At 36.0% G+C, this 22323-nt stretch overlaps 1 protein-coding gene across 2 annotated transcripts in view; it reads right to left on the bottom strand.

Moving 5' to 3' along the window:
• Positions 1-22323, bottom strand: part of LOC126284038 (cholesterol transporter ABCA5-like) — a 333206-nt gene that overhangs the window by 17638 nt on the left and 293245 nt on the right. For both annotated transcript variants that reach the window (XM_049982602.1, XM_049982603.1), the window contains 3 exons: positions 10277-10437; positions 617-824; positions 82-173 (listed from right to left, as the gene is read on the bottom strand). In XM_049982602.1, the coding sequence (XP_049838559.1) occupies positions 82-173; positions 617-824; positions 10277-10437 (461 nt within the window). The remainder of the gene's footprint in view (positions 1-81; positions 174-616; positions 825-10276; positions 10438-22323) is intronic.

Below are 22323 nucleotides of genomic sequence, written 5' to 3'. Positions count from 1 at the left end.
CAAAGTAATTCCCAACAACTTAAAATTTACATGGAATGATACTTTACAAAAAATTATACAATGACATTTGCTTTTATTTACCTCAGTTCTCCTTTGACCATTATACCAACTCTTGAACAAAGAGCATCTGCCTCTTCCATGGAATGTGTTGTGAGGATTGCACCTCTGGTCCCCTAGAGAACAGAAAATTTCTCAATTATCTAACATGCTCTAACACATAATCATTATTCTTAAAGTGGAGGCAAGTGCAACACAGTGAAATAGAAATTAAATTTATGTGCTCACTCTTCTAGTACTCTAGAAGAACAGTTTGATATGGTGTTCAACTTGTTAACCCTGGACTCTATAACATTCACTACATTTTCTTGTCCAGAAGTAACAAGTGACCAACTTTCTAAATCAATTCCTCATCACATCTATCCAGATTATAAATTTCCTTTGAGGAAGGAAAGTGTCAGTACTGAACCGAAATGGAATACAATGTCATCTATTTGATGTGCATAATATTGTTTATCACACCTAGCATCCATCATTCAAACTATTCTACATTCACACCTAAATAACACATGATTATGTAGCACTGATAAACACTGTCTGCAAAAATATCTGCACTGACCTGAAAACTAGCAAGGATTGTATCCCACAGAAATCTCTTTGAGCGAGGGTCCATACCGGTACTCGGCTCATCCATCAATACGACACAAGGACCACCCACCATTGCCATTGCAAAGCTAAGCTTGCGGCGGGTTCCACCTGAACAGTGTTGACTTTGCTTATTAGCATGTTCATGGATCTGCAGACCCATCAGGTACATGTCCACCACCCTGAAAATAGCAGTTATAGCTGAGCACAAATAAGTGTTTCATCAAGCATTCAGCAGGCAACTTGATACACACTATGTACTTTTGATTCACAGTCTGGAAGGAGACTTTCAACACAGGGTTCTTCTGCTGACTTTTAAAACATTTAAAGAACTCTTTGTATTTCAGACACAGTGATGAAGACTACCATTGGGATGCTTACACATACTTATTGATTTACGTATTTCATGCCCTATTAAGAGAGTAGTTATTACAAACAGAAGAGAGAGGATCAGCTGTGACAACACACATAGAAGGAAGCAGAAACTAACTGAAGACTTTTGAGAAAATCCACAGAAGCCTCATAACAAAATTGGCAACGAGACTGCCGATTAGAATTACCTGATGATATTTCAACTACATGCTCATTTTGTCAGGGAACACTTTGTTCTGATAACCTACAGGACTTTTTTTTTTAGAGAAGCAACAGTAATTTTTTACAGCATTGTGGGAGTAAATTATGAAAGTACTTATTAAAATATAGTAAAAGAAGTAATATAGGGGAAAAAAGGATAGATCTGTTTAAAACAGGAATAGCGGAAAGTAGAGGTTCGAAAGAATAGCTTTTCGTTTTTCAATGGGAATGGAATTATATGCTGTATGTAATGTGTGTAAAAGAATAATGTAGCGTGGAATGTTTGTTCATAATGACTAGTCTATTAGTGAAACTGTAAACTGTATGACTTCTGTTTAAGATTAGATATGAGAAACTGTTGTCAGGGAAATATGTATGACTAGAAGCAAAACAGTTTATTATATAGATAAAACAGCAAATTACTGTAAGAGGCAGCTGGAAATGTTAAAGATTTTTTAATTTTGAAAGTGAGATGATAATATTTAGTTTCAGATTTATGGAATCATTTTCGTAAAAATGCAAATAACAGACTGGCTGTATCTCATTTTTGTGATTAAAAAGAAAAAGTGAACTAAAATTTTATGCAGATTTCTACATTAGTTTTCCACAAGCATGATTTTTTTAAAAAAAAGAGGAAAAAAATTGTAGTATTTGAGATGGTTTTTCTGGCAGATTACTTTGTTGTGGTATATATTTGGCTGTGTGCAGCAATTTCCAGTTGTTCTGATCCAACTGCACTTATGTGATTGGATGTATAACAATGAACTGTCATTCCAGTTTGACTAAATCTACTGTAGAGTATTGATGAGGATTAGGTCTACAGTTTTGGTATGATTATTGAATGCAAACATTCCACATTTGGCTATTAAAAACTTTTATTTATTCTGGCTGCAGTTTTGACATATTGTCAAGCATTCTGGGATGTCTAAACCCACTCTACAACATTTCTTGGGGAAATGCATGATACACACTTTGTTGCCTTACAATATATTTATTCACAAAATATATTGTAAGACAGAAAAGTGTGGACCGTGCACTTCTCCAAGTGTATTGACACTGTTGACAGTCACCTGAAAAATTTTTTGATCTACAACAATAAGTCATGTCACACTGCAACATAGATCCTAGCAGTCTGAATTCAAATACAATATGGAGGTATAAGTCTTCCCACTGTTTGCCACATCATGGGAGCACGCATCATTTAGTTACTACAATAATAAGAAGTACAATACTCATGTAGACAATGTGGTGGATGGATCACAGTGGTGGTAAAATGACAAAGATGTAAACATATAAAGAGGGTGTACTTGAGAATATGATATTAGTGTGTAGAGTCAATATCATACAGTTTGCAGAATTTATACAAACAAAGGACAATTGCAACAGATGAATACGTGAATATAAAAGTAATAAAAAATAAAGAATTTAAAAGTCAGGTAAGTAATATCCACATACATAAGTACACATAAATCTAGTAGTGAAACTGTAATTGACACACCATTTAGTAAAACTGAACTGACTTGCCCAGCCACACGAAACATTGTAAATAATGAGTGTAACAGGATCAAGAGTCCTACATAAAGTTAAAGATAAAGCATGTGCATACAGACACGCGTGAGGTGTCATTCCTTGCACCTTATGTGCCAGTGTAAACATTCTCATTTAAAGTAAGTGATACAATTTATGTAGGAATAGAGGAGACAACTCTCTGAAAGGCAGAATTGCTGCATTGTCGATAGGTACACAAACAGAAGATACAGAGCTTTGCTAGCTTTCTGATTGCACTTCCTTTTTCAAGCACGCAAACTTGAAGGAAGTACATTCCTAAAGCTAACAAAGCTCTGTACCATCTGTTTGTGTACCTATTAACGATGTAGCACTTCTGCCTTTCAGTGAATTGTCTCTTTTATTACTAAATAATTTGTAATCCTCCCTCCATGAACCATGGACCTTGCCGTTGGTGGGGAGGCTTGCGTGCCTCAGCGATACAGATGGCCGTACCGTAGGTGCAACCACAATGGAGGGGTATCTGTTGAGAGGCCAGACAAACGTGTGGTTCCTGAAGAGGGGCAGCAGCCTTTTCAGTAGTTGCAGGGGCAACAGTCTGGATGATTGACTGATCTGGCCTTGCAACATTAACCAAAACGGCCTTGCTGCGCTGGTACTGCGAACGGCTGAAAGCAAGGGGTAACTACAGCCGTAATTTTTCCCGAGGACATGCAGCTTTACTGTATGATTAAGCATGGAGAGCTGCATCAAACCAGTCTCAGGACTGAAGACAACAACAACAACAATTCTCAATCAGAACTTTCTATACAAAGTAAGTAATAGATAGACATATAAGTATATGCGCATCTAATCACAACTGAAATATTTCATATTAAAAATGAGGTACCTACCTAGTCACAGTAAATAGTGCCAACAGAATACAAGGATAAAAAGAGGGTAAAAAATCAAACAATGGAAACTCCACATTGGAATATCAACAAAACAAGGAAAAGGATAGATTGCATTCTGGTCCAATCAGCCGGAAATGTCTGTCATGTGCATGAGGCAGAGGACCCCCCGCCCCCCCCCCCCCCCCTCCCCCCGAATAATGAGTTAAAACAAATAATCATTATGGTAGTAAGGAGGTTAATTGAAAAAGAGTGATGTGAATCATGATAGTGTTATGGTGTTGTGGGCACACTTAGAATTTGTACTGGTGAGCGAACCTTCGGGTAAAGTCTGGTGCCAGCTGGCCAGCGCTGCGACTGTGGTGCATCAGAAGAACTGGAGCAGAAGCACCTGGAACCCTCTACCTTGTGTCACCTTGACACTTTGAGATATTATGACGCTGTGGATGTATAAAGCCCACCCTGCTGTCGCAGTCATTCAGTGTGGATAGTTTTGTTAAGTGGATGCCGCAGACATGTTTAGTGTTCCTACTTTAGTGTCTAATGGACTATTTTATATGACTATATTTTATTTGTTTACTTTAGTCTCTTAGTGTATTGTGAATTAAGTTTGCAATGGATAAATTTGTTACCAAAAAGGTGCGCTTACAAGTTGATAATACTGCACGTCAACCTCCAACAATTATTGTGTCGTCAATTGCTTCATCGTCTTCAGGCGTGAACCGTTCACAGCCGAAATCTCGACATCCGGTAAGGGAAGATCATTTCAGAAGTCCTGGTTGATCAAATGTACATGGCTAGAATATGAAGTGTAGAGCCGTTGAATGGAATGGACAGTGTCTTGAAAGGAAGATATAAGATGAACATTAACAAAAGCAAAACGAGGATAATGGAATGTAGTCGAATTAAGTCAGGTGATGCTGAGGGAATTAGATTAGGAAATGAGACACTTAAAGTAGTAAAGGAGTTTTGCTATTTGGGGAGCAAAATAACTGATGATGGTCAAAGTAGAGAGGATATAAAATGTAGACTGGCAATGGAAAGGAAAGCGTTTCTGAAGAAGAGAAATTTGTTAACATCAAGTATAGATTTAAGTGTCAGGAAGTCATTTCTGCAAGTATTTGTATGGAGTGTAGCTGTGGAAGTGTAACATGGATGATAAATAGTTTGGACAAGAAGAGAATATAAGCTTTCGAAATGTGGTGCTACAGAAGAATGCTGAAGATTAGATGGGTAGATCACATAACTAATGAGGAAGTTTTGAATAGGATTGGGGAGAAGAGAAGTTTGTGGCACAACTTGACCAGAAGAAGGGATCGGTTGGTAGGACATGTTCTGAGGCATCAAGGGATCACCAATTTAGTATTGGAGGGCCGCGTGGAGGGTAAAAATCATAGAGGGAGACCAAGAGATGAATACACTAAGCAGATTCAGAAGGATGAAGGTTGCAGTAGGTACTGGGAGATGAAGAAGCTTGCAGAGGATAGAGTAGCATGGAGAGCTGCATCAAACCATACTCAGGACTGAAGACCGCAATAACAACACCGAAAAAGTTTTTTGCAAAACCTGCAAAGAGGGAGATGCTAAAAATCTATTACAATTTTCTTCAAAAAAAAAAGATGCATTTACTTCTGTAGGGTTTTCTAACTGGAAAAGGGCTTTGGAAAAATTCTGCCTTAATGAAAATATGTTTATGCATAAAGAAGGTGTTCTGGAACTAAATTCTATCACTAATTGAAATGTGGCCTCCCAATTGAATGAACAGTTAGATAGTTATATGAAGAAAGGCCATTTAGTTCTTGAGACAATTTTTACTACCATGCAATTTCTATGCTGACAAGGACTAGCTATAGGAGTGCACGAAGATGTAAACTCAAACTTTTTTCAATTGTTGGAACTCCAAAAGAATGACATAACTGAGTTTAAAGATTGGTTAGGGCATTATGGGTGTAAGTGGATGTCCCACGATATTCAAAATGAGATCATTGATCTACTAGGAAAGTCTGTATTGGCTTTAATCAAGAAGACTGAACGTATTTCTATTATGGTTGATGAAGCAAGTGATCCTTTGCTTCACAAACAGGTGTTGTACTGTTGATGACTTTATTGGCTTATACAAGACCCCCAATACTGAATCACAAACTCTGTTTAGTATTTTAAAAGACACTTTTGCTCATCTTGATTTGTCAATGGATAACTTAACGAGAACAGTGCTATAATGGTGCCTTGAATATGAGAGGTATGTTCAAATGACTAAAAAAAAAGTTAGTTTTGGATATACAACCAAAAGCACATTATGTGCACTGCAATACTCATAGTTTAGACTTGGAAGTTGTAGACAGTCTTCGCCATCTTATGTCTATGAGGGATATTATGGGTTTAACCAAGGACTTAATAAACACTGTAAGGGAATCCAACAAAAGAATGGGACTTTTCAGAAGCATACACTGTGAGAGCGCCAACGACCAAGCTGGTGTAGGACCCCTTTGCGCAACTTGATGGACTAAGTGAGCTTCTAGTATCTTGTTGTTGTTGTGGTGGTGGTCTTCAGTCAAGAGACTTGTTTGATGCAGCTCTCTGTGCTAATCTATCCTGTGCAAGCTTCTTCATTTCCAAGTAACTACTGCACCCTACATCCTTCTGAATCTGCTTAGTGTATTCATCTCTTGGTCTCCCTCTACAATTTTTACCCTCCACGCTACCCTCCAATACTAAATTGGTGATCCCTTGATGCCTCAGAACATGACCTACCAACCGATCCCTTCTTCTAGATAAGTTGTGGCACAAGTTCCTCTTCTCCTCAATTCTATTCAGTACCTCATCATTAGTTGCATGATCAACCTACCTAATCTTCAACATTCTTTAGTAGCATCACATTTCAAAAGCTTCTAGTTGCTTCTCATCTTTATTGCCCACGTTTCACATCCATATATGGTGACACTCCATACAAATACTTTGAGAAAAATATACTGACACATAAATCTATAATCGATGTTAACAAATTTCTATTCTTCAGAAGCCTTTTCTTGCCATTGACTTTGCCAGTCTCTACTTCAACCATCATCAGTTATTTTGCTCCCCAAATAGCAGGATTCATCTACAACTTTAAGTGTCTCATTTTCTAATCTAATTCACTCAGCATCACCTGATTTAGTTAGACTACATTGCATTATCCTCGTTTTGCTTTTGTTGATGTTCATCTTATAGCCTCCTTTCAAGACACTGTCCATTCTGTTCAACTTCTTTGCTGTCTCTGACAGAATTACAATTTCATCACTAAACCTCAAAGTTTTCATTTCTTCTCCGTGGATTTAAAATCCTACTCCAAATTTATCTTTTGTTTCCTTCACTGTTTGCTCAATGTATAGATTGAATAATATCAGGGATAGGCTACAACTCTGTCTCACTCCTTTCTTAACCACTGCTTTCCTTGTGTGCCCCCTTGGCTCTTATAACTGCCATCTGGTTTCAGTACAAATTGTAAATAGTCTTTCACTCCACACATTTGACCCCTGTCACCTTCAGAATTTGAAAGAGAGTATTCCAGTTAACACTGTCAAAAGCTTTCTCTAAGTCTACAAATACTAGAAACATAGTCTTCGCTTCCTTAATCTATCTTCTTAGACAAGTTGTAGGGTCAACATTGCCTCACATGTCCCAACATTTCTATGGAATCCATCTGATCTTCCCAAGGTTGGCTTCTACCAGTTTTTCCATTCGTCTGTAAAGAATTCATGTCAGTTTTCTGCACTCGTGACTTATAAAACTGATAGTTCAGTAATTTTTTTTCTCCTGATAATTACGTCCTCCTGAGTAGTCCCCACCTGGTGGTGTGAATAGGGAACTATTTTACCTCCGGAATATTATACCCAGGAGGACACCTTCATCGTTTAACGATACAGTAAAGCTGCATGCTCTTGGGAAAAATTACAGCTGTAGTTTCCCCTTGTTTTCAGTCATTCACAGTACCAGCCAGCAAGGCCATTTTGGTTAATGTTACAAGGTCAGATCAGTCAATCATCCAGACTGTTGCCCCGGCACTGCTGAAAAGGTTGCTGCTGTCTGGCCTGTCAACAGACACCCCTCCATTGCGGTTGCACCTACAGTATGGCTATCTGTATCGCTGAGGCACACAATACTCTGCCCCCCCCCCCCCCCCATTGGCAAGGTTCATGGTAATCTAGAGAATATTGAAAAACTCTGAAGAACTTCTAGAATTTTTTGATACATTTTCTGCAGAGGACAAAACAGAAGCATGTTACAAATGTGCAGGCTACCCTGAGTCAGTGTTACAATCCAAGACATTTCTTTTTACGTCTTTATTGCCATGCAATGAACCCAATAGAGGATGTCAATGAAATAATTCAATGCCCTCATCTAAGTGTTGCTGATCTGGAAAAGGCAAATGAGGGCTTGATTTGTATATTTCAGCTTTTTCAGAGCTATATATTCATTGCTCTGTAATAGTCTATAAGCATGATTATTACTGTAAATTACATTAGCTTTTTACGAAAATACCGTGCGTGTTTATGTTTTGTTTCTTTTTTCAAAGTCAAAAAATGTGTCAGACTTGTAGAGTTTCCCGGAGTGTCTAGTTATCGAGAGTCCAGCTTTCAGGGTGCTAAAATGCTTAAAAAAAACTTAACTCACTATTTATCATCTAAAATTTAGATAATTTCCTGGGGTAAGACCCACAGTATGTGACCCCCAATATTTTTTATGAGTCAGAGCCCCCGTGTGTGTGTGTGTGTGTTTTCTGACAAAGATTTTGGCCTAAAGTTAAACATTTAACAGTCTTTGTTGCCCGTCTGCAATTCAACATGTCATCCTTATGGTGAGTAGCAGTCTACCCTTATATTGCAGTGGGTAAAATATTTTAGGTGTAGATCTTAGGTAGCAGTCCACACACATAAAACAGATGCAACAATCATACAAAAGTGTGATACCATGTAAATAAAGCACACGTCAACATGCGTATGAAGGATAAAGCAGGTACTAATTATCAACAAGTATACCATGGTCTTGACTACTTGCCGAAACTGATAGTCCACAAATTCCAACTATAATTAAGCACACCATCCTGTAAGATGTTTCTACAACAGTAAGTCATGGTCAGGGTTCACAGTCATGTAGAATATTTTAAGGGACATCATATTCACCATTGACTGTAAAAATTATTTATTTCACAATTGCAGCTTCGGCCTTTGGGCTGTTTTCAAGTGGTGCTGCAAAAGACTGTGCTTCAGCACATGTCATATTTTAAAATCATCTGTCATGTATACGTGTCATTGCCAAAAATAATCTTTTCACACTATAAACACAGTAGCATCAGATTTCAAAGTCCTGTACATTGTGAAATGTAAATTACATGAATTTTTGCCAATTTTAACATTCTTCACATAAATAGCTACAAATCAATGTTCTAACACACTGTCTATGTGTGAACTAAGGCCAGTGTCCATCATTCCTCAAAGTTTGTAGCATTTACAAGGAATCACATTGTACATATAATATCTTTGTAAACTCAAGCTCACACACTCTATATGTTTATATTTTTGTCATTTCACTGTCCTTGTAATCCATGCACCACATTAGCTACATGAACACTGTACTTTGGTGCACATAGTTCATATTGCTTTTACTTTCATGTTAGGTGTTTGCTGTTATTGCATTAGATACATGGTGTTGGCTCAAATGATGTGTGGAACCATGGGTATATTTATACCTCCATATGTCTCCAACTTCAGACTGTCAGGAACTATGTTCCAGCATGTCACAATGTTGCAGAGTGAGCTTCAACATCTTACAGTGCTTGATAATGACCATATGTCAAAAAAATCACAATAAATAAAAATTTTTAACAGCCAAATGCAGGATGTCTACACTCAATAAATCTTTTTTGATTCTGCAGTTGTGACCATCAAGCAAAACAGACATTTCTTTTATTTATTTATTTTTTAATTTTTTTTCAGGACTAGGGATTTGACATTGAGCTGCAGTAGCTATACTTTTATGTTATATGAATCATTCTGTAGTGACCAGCCAACAGCCACATTATATAATCACTGTGCAGAAAAATTATTTCATCTTAAATATGCAGATTTATATGAGATGCAGCCATTGATGTCACACAACTTTAAGGAAAGCGTTTGCTTGATGCTTCAGTTTAGTGATGAGAAGTCATGGGTTCAATACATCCCTTCAATGGAATCGCCAAATTCAGTAAATGCTTCTACTTTAGGTATTAAAGTGCGGCTGACTTGTAAGATTTGTTTCATCTTCATCACAGATCAAATAAATGTGATATCTTCAGTGAAAGTGTCATGGAAGAGAAATACTATACACAAAGAAGGACGAAAGAAGACTGAAAAATAGATTTTCCACAATGCAATCTTCATAACAGATGGAAAGAATCACAGTAATGGATGTACTAAACATGTGACGGATTCCTGTAACAACCTTGTCAGTATGCCACATTTCCAATGCATTTGTAATACATACTACCTAAGCAATAACAAAATTCTCATGATGTTAACATGTTGTGCCAAGAGAATGCTATCACTCTGACAGTCTAAGCACAAAGTATGTGTTGGTGCATCATTAACAATACCACTACAAAGTTAGAACATTCTGCCCCACTGAGAAATAGGAATTAGTATTTGTACCTCTGAATGTCTTCTGGAGGCACACCTCGAATGGCTGCGTAACACTCGAGGTGCTCTCTGACTGTAATATTCTTCCACTGAGCATCATGTTGAGGGCAGTAACCCATCAGCTGAAAGGCTTCTGCAATATTTGATGTGATGTTATGTCCTCCAATCTGGACCTGAAAATAAACACATTTATTGCAAGAAAACTGCTCACAAATAATTCTCAACCAATAAAAAATGGCAATCTAGATTTTTTTTCATTCTTAACAAGTGCTTCTTAGTTTCACAACAGAATAAATAATAACTATCTTGAAAGAAGTAAAGCTCTAGGTATACTTTTATCTTATATCATTCTGTTTTCTGTTATTTACAGCTACAACAAATAATGTTCTTTCACTAACTTCCTTTGTTTTTGCTCTTAGTCTGCCAAGGTACCAGGATTAAAAACATACAAACTTTCCTTACATTACATACCGTGTTTTGTGATATTTGGAACTGAAGCTATCTATGGCTGGTTAGAACTTTCAAACTGATAACACACACTGATATTAAGATGAGTACAAAGTATTACACAAAAATATTAATAGGTGTTATGGCCACATCAAATGAATAAGCATGTACAACCACAAAAATAGAAATAAAAACATTTAGCAGTAATAAGTACACGTTAACATGTTAAGATGAAAAATAAAGGTCTGAAGTAAACATGTTGACTCCAAGATGAATACTGATGTTACCCTCAACTTTAGGTCAAGGGGGACACGGCAAGACAAGACAAGACAAAACAAGACATAAATTATTTTATTGCAAGATAAATGACTGTGTTATCTAAAATGCTAGCTGCTGCTTGGTTAATACATTTAAATGATTCAAAGCTAGAAGACACAAAATCATCATGTCTTTGCAGGATATTCTCGAGGCTGCACACAAAGTAATTCATGCTACAGGATTTAGGACTTGAAAATGTTTAACTTGCCTTGGTCAGTTGCCATGAACATGATATCATATGACATTATACAATAAAAGAAGTGGAATATGCTAGCTTTTTTTGTTTTTATGTAACCTATGTGTGAAATTATCCACAACAAAAGTACAAATTAAGTGCTTCAGCACCTTTGAAGTATGTTCTTTCCAACTGTAATTTATTATAATATTTGCATTCTCAAGAATTTATCACTGTCAACCATTTCTGTCTGCTTGTCATCATATTTTATACATATATTGAAAAGAGACCTCTTGCAGGTCTTGAACTGTATATAATGCATCTTTTCAAAATTATGTTGTAAGGAATTAGCAACAAAGCATTTATCAGTGATTATGAAAACACTTCTTATCAGCTGAAAATGGGTGAGTGACTAGAACTGAGTTGTTGTTGTTGTTGTTCTTCTTCTTCTTCTTCTTCTTCTTCGTGCACTGGAATTTAGTTTTTGGTTTTTGCATGATATTTATGAAATAAATACTGCAGAATTCAAAATGTCCAACTGTTCCTATCAAAAGTCATCCATAGCTGTTTCTTTTGTTACCTTACACCACTTCCCATGACCTTTTACCTTTATCATTCCTTATCTGCCTAGAACTTTACGAGGCAAATGGAATTCAGTCTGAAGAGCAGCAGTTTTCCCATCTTGTTCCACTATCTTCATATCTGTAATCAATATACTGCAAAATCACTTATGAGCCTCATTTTCTTTCATAATTCTCATGGCAATACAATCATCCAAATGCAAAAACTATGGCAACAATCACTTCATACCAAAGATAGAACAATTATAAGGCATGGCAGGCACTTTTTCACTCTTGGTAAAATAAAAAATTTTGAGGAATATATTAGTTGAAGCAACAAGAAAAGAAAAACAAGTTTATAGAAATTTGGCTAAACACATCTCTGTGTAAGTAAAACGCTTGTGAGAAATTTGCTGAACCAAACAAAATAAAAATTACACTAGCATTTGGAAACATCAACTGAATAATAAAGAGAGAACTTCTACTTAATTATGTTGGAGAGAAGAATGTAAATGAGATCTTTCAGCTTATTGCATCAAAATGTAAACAAATGTATGGCTACAATGCAACTTTAGGGACTTTTTGTGCTTCCTTGCACAATATGCAAATAAAGGAAACTTAAGAAACACATTAACACATATCTCCCACGTGTCTGTACTGAACAATTATTATGAGCTGAGTAACTTATCTCTACATGAGCATACTACTCTTTGCTTCACTCCATTTTAGTTTTCTACATCTTTCATTGTCTTTCCCGTCTATTTTTCACTGCCCCCTCCCACATCCATTATGTACAATGCACTTAGCTTACTCACTCTTATTAACTCATGAACAATGTTTTAGTAGTAATCCCCATCTTGCACATTACCCTATCTTCCACCTTTAAGCTCTCAGGTTTTCATATCTTGTCCAATGAAGTCCCCAACAATTAGTCTTTTCTTCTCATCCCATAAGGTAAGCCTCCCCTGACCGATGGTTCTGGGTGACTTTCCCAAAATCTAACCCTTTTCCTAGACCTTGCCAGTCCTTTTCCTTCACTCTTCTTCTGTCCCCTTCAGCCCTTCTGGCTGAAGAAGGAGCTACTGGCTCAGAAAGCTTGACAATTATAACAGTCTTTTACGTGTGTTCTTTGCCGCCACTTGGTAAGTAGATTTTTTATCTACCCAATAAAATAATTTCATGAATAATTGATTGTTTTCGTTCTTGTGTTGATTGAGAATTTCAGCAACTGATCAAGCAGTACACCTTTGAACTGCTTCAATCTCTTCCTTTAATCCAACCCGATGGGGATCCCAAAGACTAGCAGTACTCAAGTATATTTTGGAAGAATCTCTTAGCTGAAGTTGGAAACTCAAAAAGCAAGTGAGAGAATGGGCTCAGGGAGATGCACCGCTTGAGTGGGCTGGCGCGACAAGTGGAGGAAGAGGTATGGAGTGCCTCAACTAGATGTATGTTAAAAAACACTTTGGGAACTTTGATACCACATCAAAAATTTTTGTAAAGTTTTAAAAAATCATAACTGAAGAAAATTAATCTAATGAACAAATTTCCACTTGTGACAAAACTGGTTTAAATTTAAAAATGTTGCTGGCAATAACACTTGCTTCTTGTGAAAGAAAAAGTGCTCATGGGCATAAAAAAGTAAAGTGCTCCGACAGTCATGGCAGCCTCAGGAACCCACAAACAAGAACAGGTCATGATTGGGAAGTCTGCCAACCCAACAGCATTTAAGAATGTAACCCAGTCAGATCTTCTGGTAGTCTACATGCATCTGGATGAATCAGAAAATCTTCAAGAATTGGTTTTTGAACTCTTTTTGTAAAGCAGTGCAAAAAGTTTTTTTAAAAGAAAGTGACTGCCATGCAAAGGTGCTTTAACAATGGATAATGCGTTCCCAAATCCAAATACAGAAGAACTGCAGGTTGACAGGATCCACACTTTGTTTCTCTCATCAAACATTACCAGGTTGATTCAGCCAATGGATCAGGGCATTCTGAAATACCTAAAGAAAAAGTGTCGGTGGTTACCATCACATTCAGAAGGAAATGAAAGTATTGTATGAGCTTTAAAGAAAGTGACTGTGAAGGAAGTTGTTTATTGGATCAGAAAGTCTTGAAGTGAGACAAAGTCAGATACAGTTTCCATCTCATGGAGGAAAATTCTACAGGAAAGTAGGCCTAAAACAAAACTGAATATTTTGACGAAGAGGATGATCATCCAGTGTGTAATTGAATTAGAACGTTGTACGGCTGTGAAATGGCAGAAAATGTGGAAATAACTGACTAGTTAAATCCAGGCAAACAATCAGAAGACACACAGTCTTCTACAATTGACGTGGTTAACACCCCAACACAGTACAAAGGTGATGAGGGCGAGATTTTACTAGTAATGAGGCACACTGATGACCACCCTGCACCTGAGGACACCATTCAATTTGAGGAACAGCAGCCCGAGGCAACACCAACTAACATTCTGCTCTTCAAACAGTGGCATGACGTTGTCATGAGGAAATATTACAGCTTCACCAAACAAAAGGCACTGAAATTTTTTTCATAAAGTAAACTGTAACCAGGTTTGACTTAAAACATTAATTCTGATATTCTGACAATGTAAATACCTATACAAAACATTTGTTTTGATAAATTTCATATTTTGATGCTTGTATTCTTTTCATCATCATTTTATTCCTTTTTCTCACGTAAATTTATATATTCCAAGTTTTTAGTAGCTCGAGATGGTCCCAATCCTGTTCACCTCAAACTATCAAGACTCTTCTGTATTGATAGCAGTCCTATAACACTTCCCTGGAGAATTCCTGAAGATACTTTTATCTCAAATGAATAATGAATTCAAATTGGGAGGAGCATACCACAGAAGAGATGAAGCACTTAAACAAATGTAGAAACAGGAGTACAACTTCAAACAGCCAAGACTGTTACTGTACAGTTTTTATTGTTAAGACCGGTTTCAGAAAACTACATTGCCATCATAAAATCTGTAAAGCACAGACCAACATATTAAAGCACACTGGGATCAGGTGTAAAGGGGCACAATACAATTTTACATAAACATGGACTATACCATGGCACATAACATACCATCTGCTGTATATGTTTCACTGAATCTTGAGCAAATGCATATTATACCATGTCATATCATAGAATGATACTTCATGAACATGAGAACAATAGTATATCAGCAAGACAACTATTACATAAAACAATTTACATATTGCACTGATTATACAAGCTTATGTTTGAGTATTAGCAGAATGAAGACCGAGATTCTCAAGTAAACATTACAGATGTTACAACCACCCACCAGTTGCACAGCTACAAATCAAAGTACATTGTGTTGTATGTCGTATAAAGGCAAACCAATGATCCAAGGAGGTTACACCGAAAACATACAATAAATAATCATGATCAGAGTATGTTATACTTATTAAGTATAATAATTTTAAATTAATTTGTATCAAACTTAAAATCACCTTGAAAAACATAACATGAAGCACTGGATCTTCAATATATCATTTAATACTGAAGAAGTGAAGCCAGTCATATGGACTGTTTGTATTGTAATAACAAATACAAAAAAAATATACAAGTCATAACATGCAGGCAGCATAAAGCCTAGACAACCATACACTGGTGTTCGATACCTCATTGTAGTTAAGCAAATATGAAGGAACTACAAAAGGGACATTAAGTGTTCCATTTGTAACTACCACAAACACATCATTAAAATTACAGCAGCCATACAATGAAACTGCTTAGCTGGCTTTCTACAACACACAATATTTATGCTATCAACATGCAGCTCAATGTTTAGGTACTAGCATGGTGCTTGAGGTCATGGTGTAAATGATATGGATTACAAGATCACAGAAATAAATACCATAATCCTGAAACTTGCTATGTAATACAATTTAAAAGATTCTACTCATAAAAACCATTAATACGTTATTATGGTCTTAACATCTACACAAATGTGGCTATACAGCTTACTGTACACAATTCAAACTCTTTTAAGCTATTAACTTGTAACTCAAGGTTTAGGGACTATCATAGAGATAAAAGTCTAAGTGTAAAATAGGAATTGACAGGGATAATTGGAATTAATAGTATAGCCACAAAAATTTTCATGTTTTAATGTTTAATACTTCCACACATTTTGTTGTTGGTGTTGCAATCTGCATTCTGAAGATGGGTTTGATGCAGCTCTCCATGGTACTCTATCCTGTGCAAACCTCTTCATCTCCGAGTAACTATTGCAACCTAAATCATTCTAAATCTGTTTAATGTATTCATATCTTGGTCTCCACCTATGATTTTTACTCCACACTCCACTCCCCATACCCTCCATGCTTCCTTCCAGTACTATGTCAGTAATCTCTTGACGTCTCAGAATGTGTTCTACCAACGAATCCCTTCTTTTGGTCATGTTGTGCCACGAATTTCTCTTCTCTTCAATTCTATTCAGTACCTCCACTTACTTATGTGAGCTACCTGTCTAATCTTCAGTATTCTTCTGTAGAATTACATTTAAAAAACTTCTATTCTCTTTTTGTCTCAACTGTTTATCATCCATGTTTCACTTCCATACATTGCTAAAATCCATACAAATACTCCCAGAAAAGACTTCCTGACACTTAAATCTATACTCTATGTCAACAAATTTCTCTTTGAAAACATCTTTCTTGCCATTGTCAGTATACATTTTATGTTCTCTTTACTTTGATCATCACCAGCAATTTTGCTGGCCAAATATCAAAACTCATCTACTACTTTACGTGTCTCATTTCCAAATGTAATTCCCTCAGTATGACCTAATTTAAGTTGACTACATTCTACTATCCTCCTTTGCCTTTGTTGATGTTCATCGTCTATCCCTCTTTCAAGACATTGTCCGTTCTGTTCAACTGCTCTTCCAAGTCCTTTGCTGTCTATGACAGAATTACAATGTCATTGGCAAACTTCAGGTTTTGAATACCTACTCCAAATTATTCTTTTGTTTCTTTTACTCCTTGCTCAATATACAGGTTGAATAATGTCAGGGAGAGCCTACAACCTTGTCCCAGTAGCTTCTCCCTTTCGCTCTCCGTGTTTTATCCCTGCCACCTTCAGAATTTGAAAGAAAGTATTCTTGTCAGTGTTGTCAAAAGCTTTCTCTAAGTCTACAAATGCTATAAATGTAGGTTTGCCTTTCTTAATCTATCTTCTGTAAGAAGTCATAGGGTCAATATTGCCTTGCATGTTCCTAAATTACTCCAGAATCCAAACTGATCTTCCCTGAGATCAGCTTCTATCAGTTTTTCCATTCTTCTGTACAGATTTCATGCTAGTATTATGCAGCGATGACTTATTAAACTTATAGTGCAGTAATTTTCACACCTGTCAGCATCTGCTTTCTTAGGAATTGCAATTATTATACTCTTCTTGAAGTGTGACGGTATTTCGCCTGTTTCATACATCTTGCTCACCAGGTGTATGAGTTTTGTCATGGCTGGCTCTCCCAATGCTATCAGTTGTTCTAATGGAATTTTGTCTATTCCCAGGGCCTTGTTTTGGCTTAGTTTTTCAGTGCTCTGTCAAATTCTTCATGCAGTATCCTATCTCCCACCTCATCTTCATTTAAATCCTTTTAGATTTCCATAATATTGCCCTCATGTACATCTCCCTTGCATACACCCTCTATATCCTCCTTCCACTTTTTTGCTTTCCCTTCTTTGCTTAGAACTGTTTTCCATTTCAGCTCTTGATATTCATACAAGTAGTTCTCTTTTCTCTAAAGATCTCTCTAATTTTCTTATAGGCAGCATCTATATTTCCCCTACTGATATTTGCTCTAACCACATTTTATAAATTGATAAATATAGCAAAAACAAAATGCAACCAGAAATGTCACAACCTAATAGTATGTCACACAGAGTCTATGCGGTATGTGACATAAGTGCATAAAATAATGTCCAAGACAAAAGCATTACAATGAAATGTAATTAAAAAGAATTACACAACATGTGTTTCGCTTTTATTTACAAAGCATCTTTTGAGGCACTGGTGTTTCTTTACATAGTCCGCACCTTCTCCTCTTGCTAGCTTAATAGTGATATCCAAATAATTTATAGCATTATCTTTTTCTGTTTCTAATGTAAACTACAGATTCTATTTATAGTTGTTTTATAATTGGTTCAATCCAGGCTTTAACCATGACCAAGCACTCATTTTGGTTGTAAAATTTGTTAAGAATTTGGAATAACTGTAAGATAGGGATAATTCAAGCAGCTCAATCAGTACAACAATTTCTCCATGACTGAACTTATGATGAGTTTACAAGTTATTCTTTATTATTGCAAGACACTCCCCAGCTGGTATGTTTGGATAGAGGTTCGTTATATCAAAGGATGCTAACACCAATTCTGATGGCATTGTTTGCAATTTCTACATTTCCTTGAGAATCTCAGTCTTCATTCTGCTAATGTGCAAACATGAGCTTGTATAATCAGTTTAATATGTACGTTGTCTTATGTAGTTGCTATTTTATGCTTGACTTGCTAATATATTGTACTCATGTTCATGAAGTATCATCTACTATATGACATGGTATAATATGCATTTGATCAAGATTTACAGCAGATGGTATGTAAAATTGTATTACACCCCTTTACAATTGATTCCAGTGTGCTTGAATATGTTGATTTATACTTTGCAGACCTGATGATGGTGAAATAGTTTCCTGAAACCGGTCATCACAATAAATCCTGTACAATAGCAATCTTGGCCGTTTGAAGTTGTACTTCAGTTTCTACATTTGTTTAAGTGCTTCATCATTTCTGTGGTATAAAAACATTTAAAAAAGCAAAAATTGTTCATTCAAAAGTGGAACAACCATTTGACAGCTTACTGAAGAACTTAGCATCACGTACAGGGTCTGTGCAAAGCATTTTAACTGATAATTTGCAAATGAGATGAGTGGCTGCAAAATTATTCCCAGACTTTTATGTGGTGAACGGAATGAAAATCATGTGTTGGCTTGTACAGAGTTGAAGGACTATCTTCATTCAGATCTGGACTTAATGTTGAAAACTGTAACTGTCAATGAAATTTGGGTCTATCGGTATGACCCCGAGATGAAAAATCATAGTTCCCAATGGAAATGCACATCCATCAAAAGCCATATTGCAATGAATTTAAAAGATGTATGAAGAAAGTGACCAGAAAAAAGGGCCAATGTCTTCACTCTCCATCGTAACAATGCACTGAGGCACATTTTGCTTTTGATTAATGAGATTTTGGCTGCCAAAAATGTTCCTGTCTGTCCAAATCAGCCCTACTTACCAGATTTAGCACTATTCAACTTCTGGATCTTCCCAAAAATTAAAACCATTCTTAAATGAAAACATTTTAACACTGAGAAGGCCATAACAGAGCAGCTGACTGTTATCCCAAAGAAGCCCTCTAGTAAGGCTTACAGTCAAGGATTCAGTGTTGGAACTAGTGCATTGCTAATGAAGGACAGTATTTTGAAGGAGATTAAATAAAATTCCATGCAAGCATAGTACTTCGTCGCTAGTAAAATTATTCACTGTATTTTTTGATAGCGCTTCATATACATAAAAGATATATAGCTTATGTCCATCTGAATGTTTATTAGAGCAGCATGAAAAATTTGAAGTGAATCAGTCAAGTACATTTTGAGATTTTTGGTAATAATGTAAACAATGACTTGTTTTTATACAGTAGTATAGATGTAGCTCAGTAGACCACTTTCAAGCCACAAACAAAATTATAGAATGCAGCAACAAATAAGAATTATCAGTCTATATGTGATTCATTGATTTTGAGGAAATTTTTGATTCAATTAAAAAAAAATTATGGCTCTTGAGAAAAGAAGGCACAGGTTCAACATCTGTCAGTCTACTGTCTTTTAGTCTAGTTAGTTTAGATGTGTTTGTCAGTGTCAGATGTAATTTCATAATTGATTAGCAGGTCAAAGTTTATTGCAACATTTGGCAACAAACTCTTTGACCCTAAACAAAATTTATACTAATGAACTCTATTTTTAGTACTTAAGACTTGGTTACACACACACACACACACACACACACACACACACACACACACACACACACACACACACACAAAACCATACAATCCTCCTGAAATTATATCTTACAATTTCTGTATGAAATTCATGTTTTGAAAGTTGAAACCCATTTAATATATTACCCCATTTTATTTCACTTATTTATTTTTTGATGAATTGAGGATCTATAACAATTAAAGACCATAATAGGACGACAGGGTTCATGGTGAACCTTCTCCTTTATCTCATTCCAAAATTGTATGCTGTATTAACAAAGGAAGCTGCTGTGAAATATTAAAATGCAATTTAATGAGTGATTTGAAGAGTAATGTTTATTGAACTGATGCTGGAGGACGAAAGATCATGTATTACACTTACAACTGTAACCCAAACACATCATCTGAAATAAATGTAAATCATAATATTAAATCCTCCATAACTCTGGAAATATTACAAAATCTAAGACCAGTTTTGAAAGCAGAACTAATACTTCTTTAAGATAAGATATATTACTCATCAGTTCTCACTCATTTTAAATTTCACACAAACTTCATTTATTTTACTTCGCTAGGATGGTAGACAGTGTTGTGGAAATAACAGTGGAGTCAAGTTGGATTGCTACCACATTAATATACAGACCAATCTAATATGCAAAGGGAAAAACTCTTATGTACTATTAAGAGAAATCTAAAAAAAGCACTAGTCTTCAGGCACTGTAGTTCTGTTATTTAGTAGATATTTATACTTGGGTCTTTGTGACTCACATCCCTTAAATACTGGAGAGAAGGATAGACTTTAAAGACACACCAAAGTCCAGTTCAGAGTGAATTACATTATGGTAAGCCATGGAGATTTGCAGTAATTTAATTTCTGTAAAATCCATCAAATCACTGGTTGGCAACAGTATATAAACATGAACAATACCAGTTTTACTGTGAGTGTCTTTTTAAATTGTTTATCAAGTAAATGCCGTGCTATGAAGAAATGTTTTGACTTATTGGTGTATATAGACAGCACACAGAAAATCCTGATGGCACACGTGAATTCTGGGATCAGAACCATCAACTGACTGCACCATTACAATTTAGCACATGGCAGTGATGGATGTGTGACATGATTGAATGGTGCTCATATGTTATAGAAAGCACCACAATGTTTACAGTCTCCATTAGATATCACACTTATAAGAAATTGACAATTGTAAGAAGTGAGGCATGAAGTGACATTAACAGGGCATCTCAAGTTTATTAGATATTTCTAGATTTCCAGAGGACTTTGATACCATTCCTTATAAGCAGCTTATAATCAGATTGTGTGCTTCTGGAGTGTTGGCTCAACTGTGTGATTGGATTTGTCATTTCCTGACAGAAAGGTAACAGTTTGAGGTAACTGAAGAAAAATCATCGGGGGAAATGAAAGTGGTATCTAATGTTCCCCAAGGAAGTATTATAGTCTCTCTGTTGTTATTAAATTATGTGAATGGTTCAGCAGACAATATGAGCAGCCCTGTTCAATTCTTTGTAAATGATGCCGATGTTGTAATAATTGACAGAAAGTCATCCAATAAAAGAAGTGATATCTTGCATCCCTCAAGGAAGTTTAATATGCCCTCTACTGTTTCTAATCTATATAAAACGATTGGGAGTCAATCTGAGCAACCATAGATAGATTGCCAATGATGCTGTCATTTACCATCTAGTAAAGTCATCAGAAGATCAAAACAAATTACAAAATGTTTTAAACAAGATAGCTGCATGGCATGAAAAGTGCCAATGGACTGTAAATAAAAAAACTATGAGGTTGTCCACATGAGTACTAAAAAACTCTGTTACACAATATATCATACAAACTTAAGTGCTGTTGACCCAACTCATTACCTAGGGATTAAAATAGAAACAACTTAAAATGGAACCATCACATACAATATGTGGGAAATGTAAAGCAATGACTGCATATCATTTGCAGAAGACTTAGAAGCTGCAACAAATCTACTACGGAATTTCCCTACAATACACTGTCTGTCCTCTTCTGGAGTAATGCTGTACAGAATGGGATCCTTATCACATAGGATTAAGGTATCACATGGAATTGATGGAGAACATCAAAAAGTTCAAAGAAAGACTACTTGTTTTTGTATTATCATGAAACATGGCAGTGAGTGTATTACAACCATAAACTTTCCATTCCAAATGCGAAAATATTTTGTTTACTTAAACCTAAATAGGGAGTAATGATAATCTTAATAAATTAAGAGAAATCAGTTCCCACACAGAAAGGTTTAAGCTTTCATTTTTCCCATGTGCTATTTAAGAGCGGAACAGATAAGTAATAATCTGAAAGTGGTTCTATAAACCCTCTACCACACACTAAGTGTGAATTGCAGGGAAATTGTGTTGGTGTACATGAAGGAGATTCCACATCATGAACCATTTGACAAATTTGTGTGTTTAAAGCACTTGAAAACAGTGACAATA

This window comes from Schistocerca gregaria, chromosome 8 (genome assembly GCF_023897955.1).
Source record: "Schistocerca gregaria isolate iqSchGreg1 chromosome 8, iqSchGreg1.2, whole genome shotgun sequence".
NCBI lineage: Eukaryota > Metazoa > Arthropoda > Insecta > Orthoptera > Acrididae > Schistocerca > Schistocerca gregaria.
The sequence above is the reverse complement of the archived record's forward strand: the minus strand, read 5'-3'. Positions and strand labels throughout refer to the sequence as shown.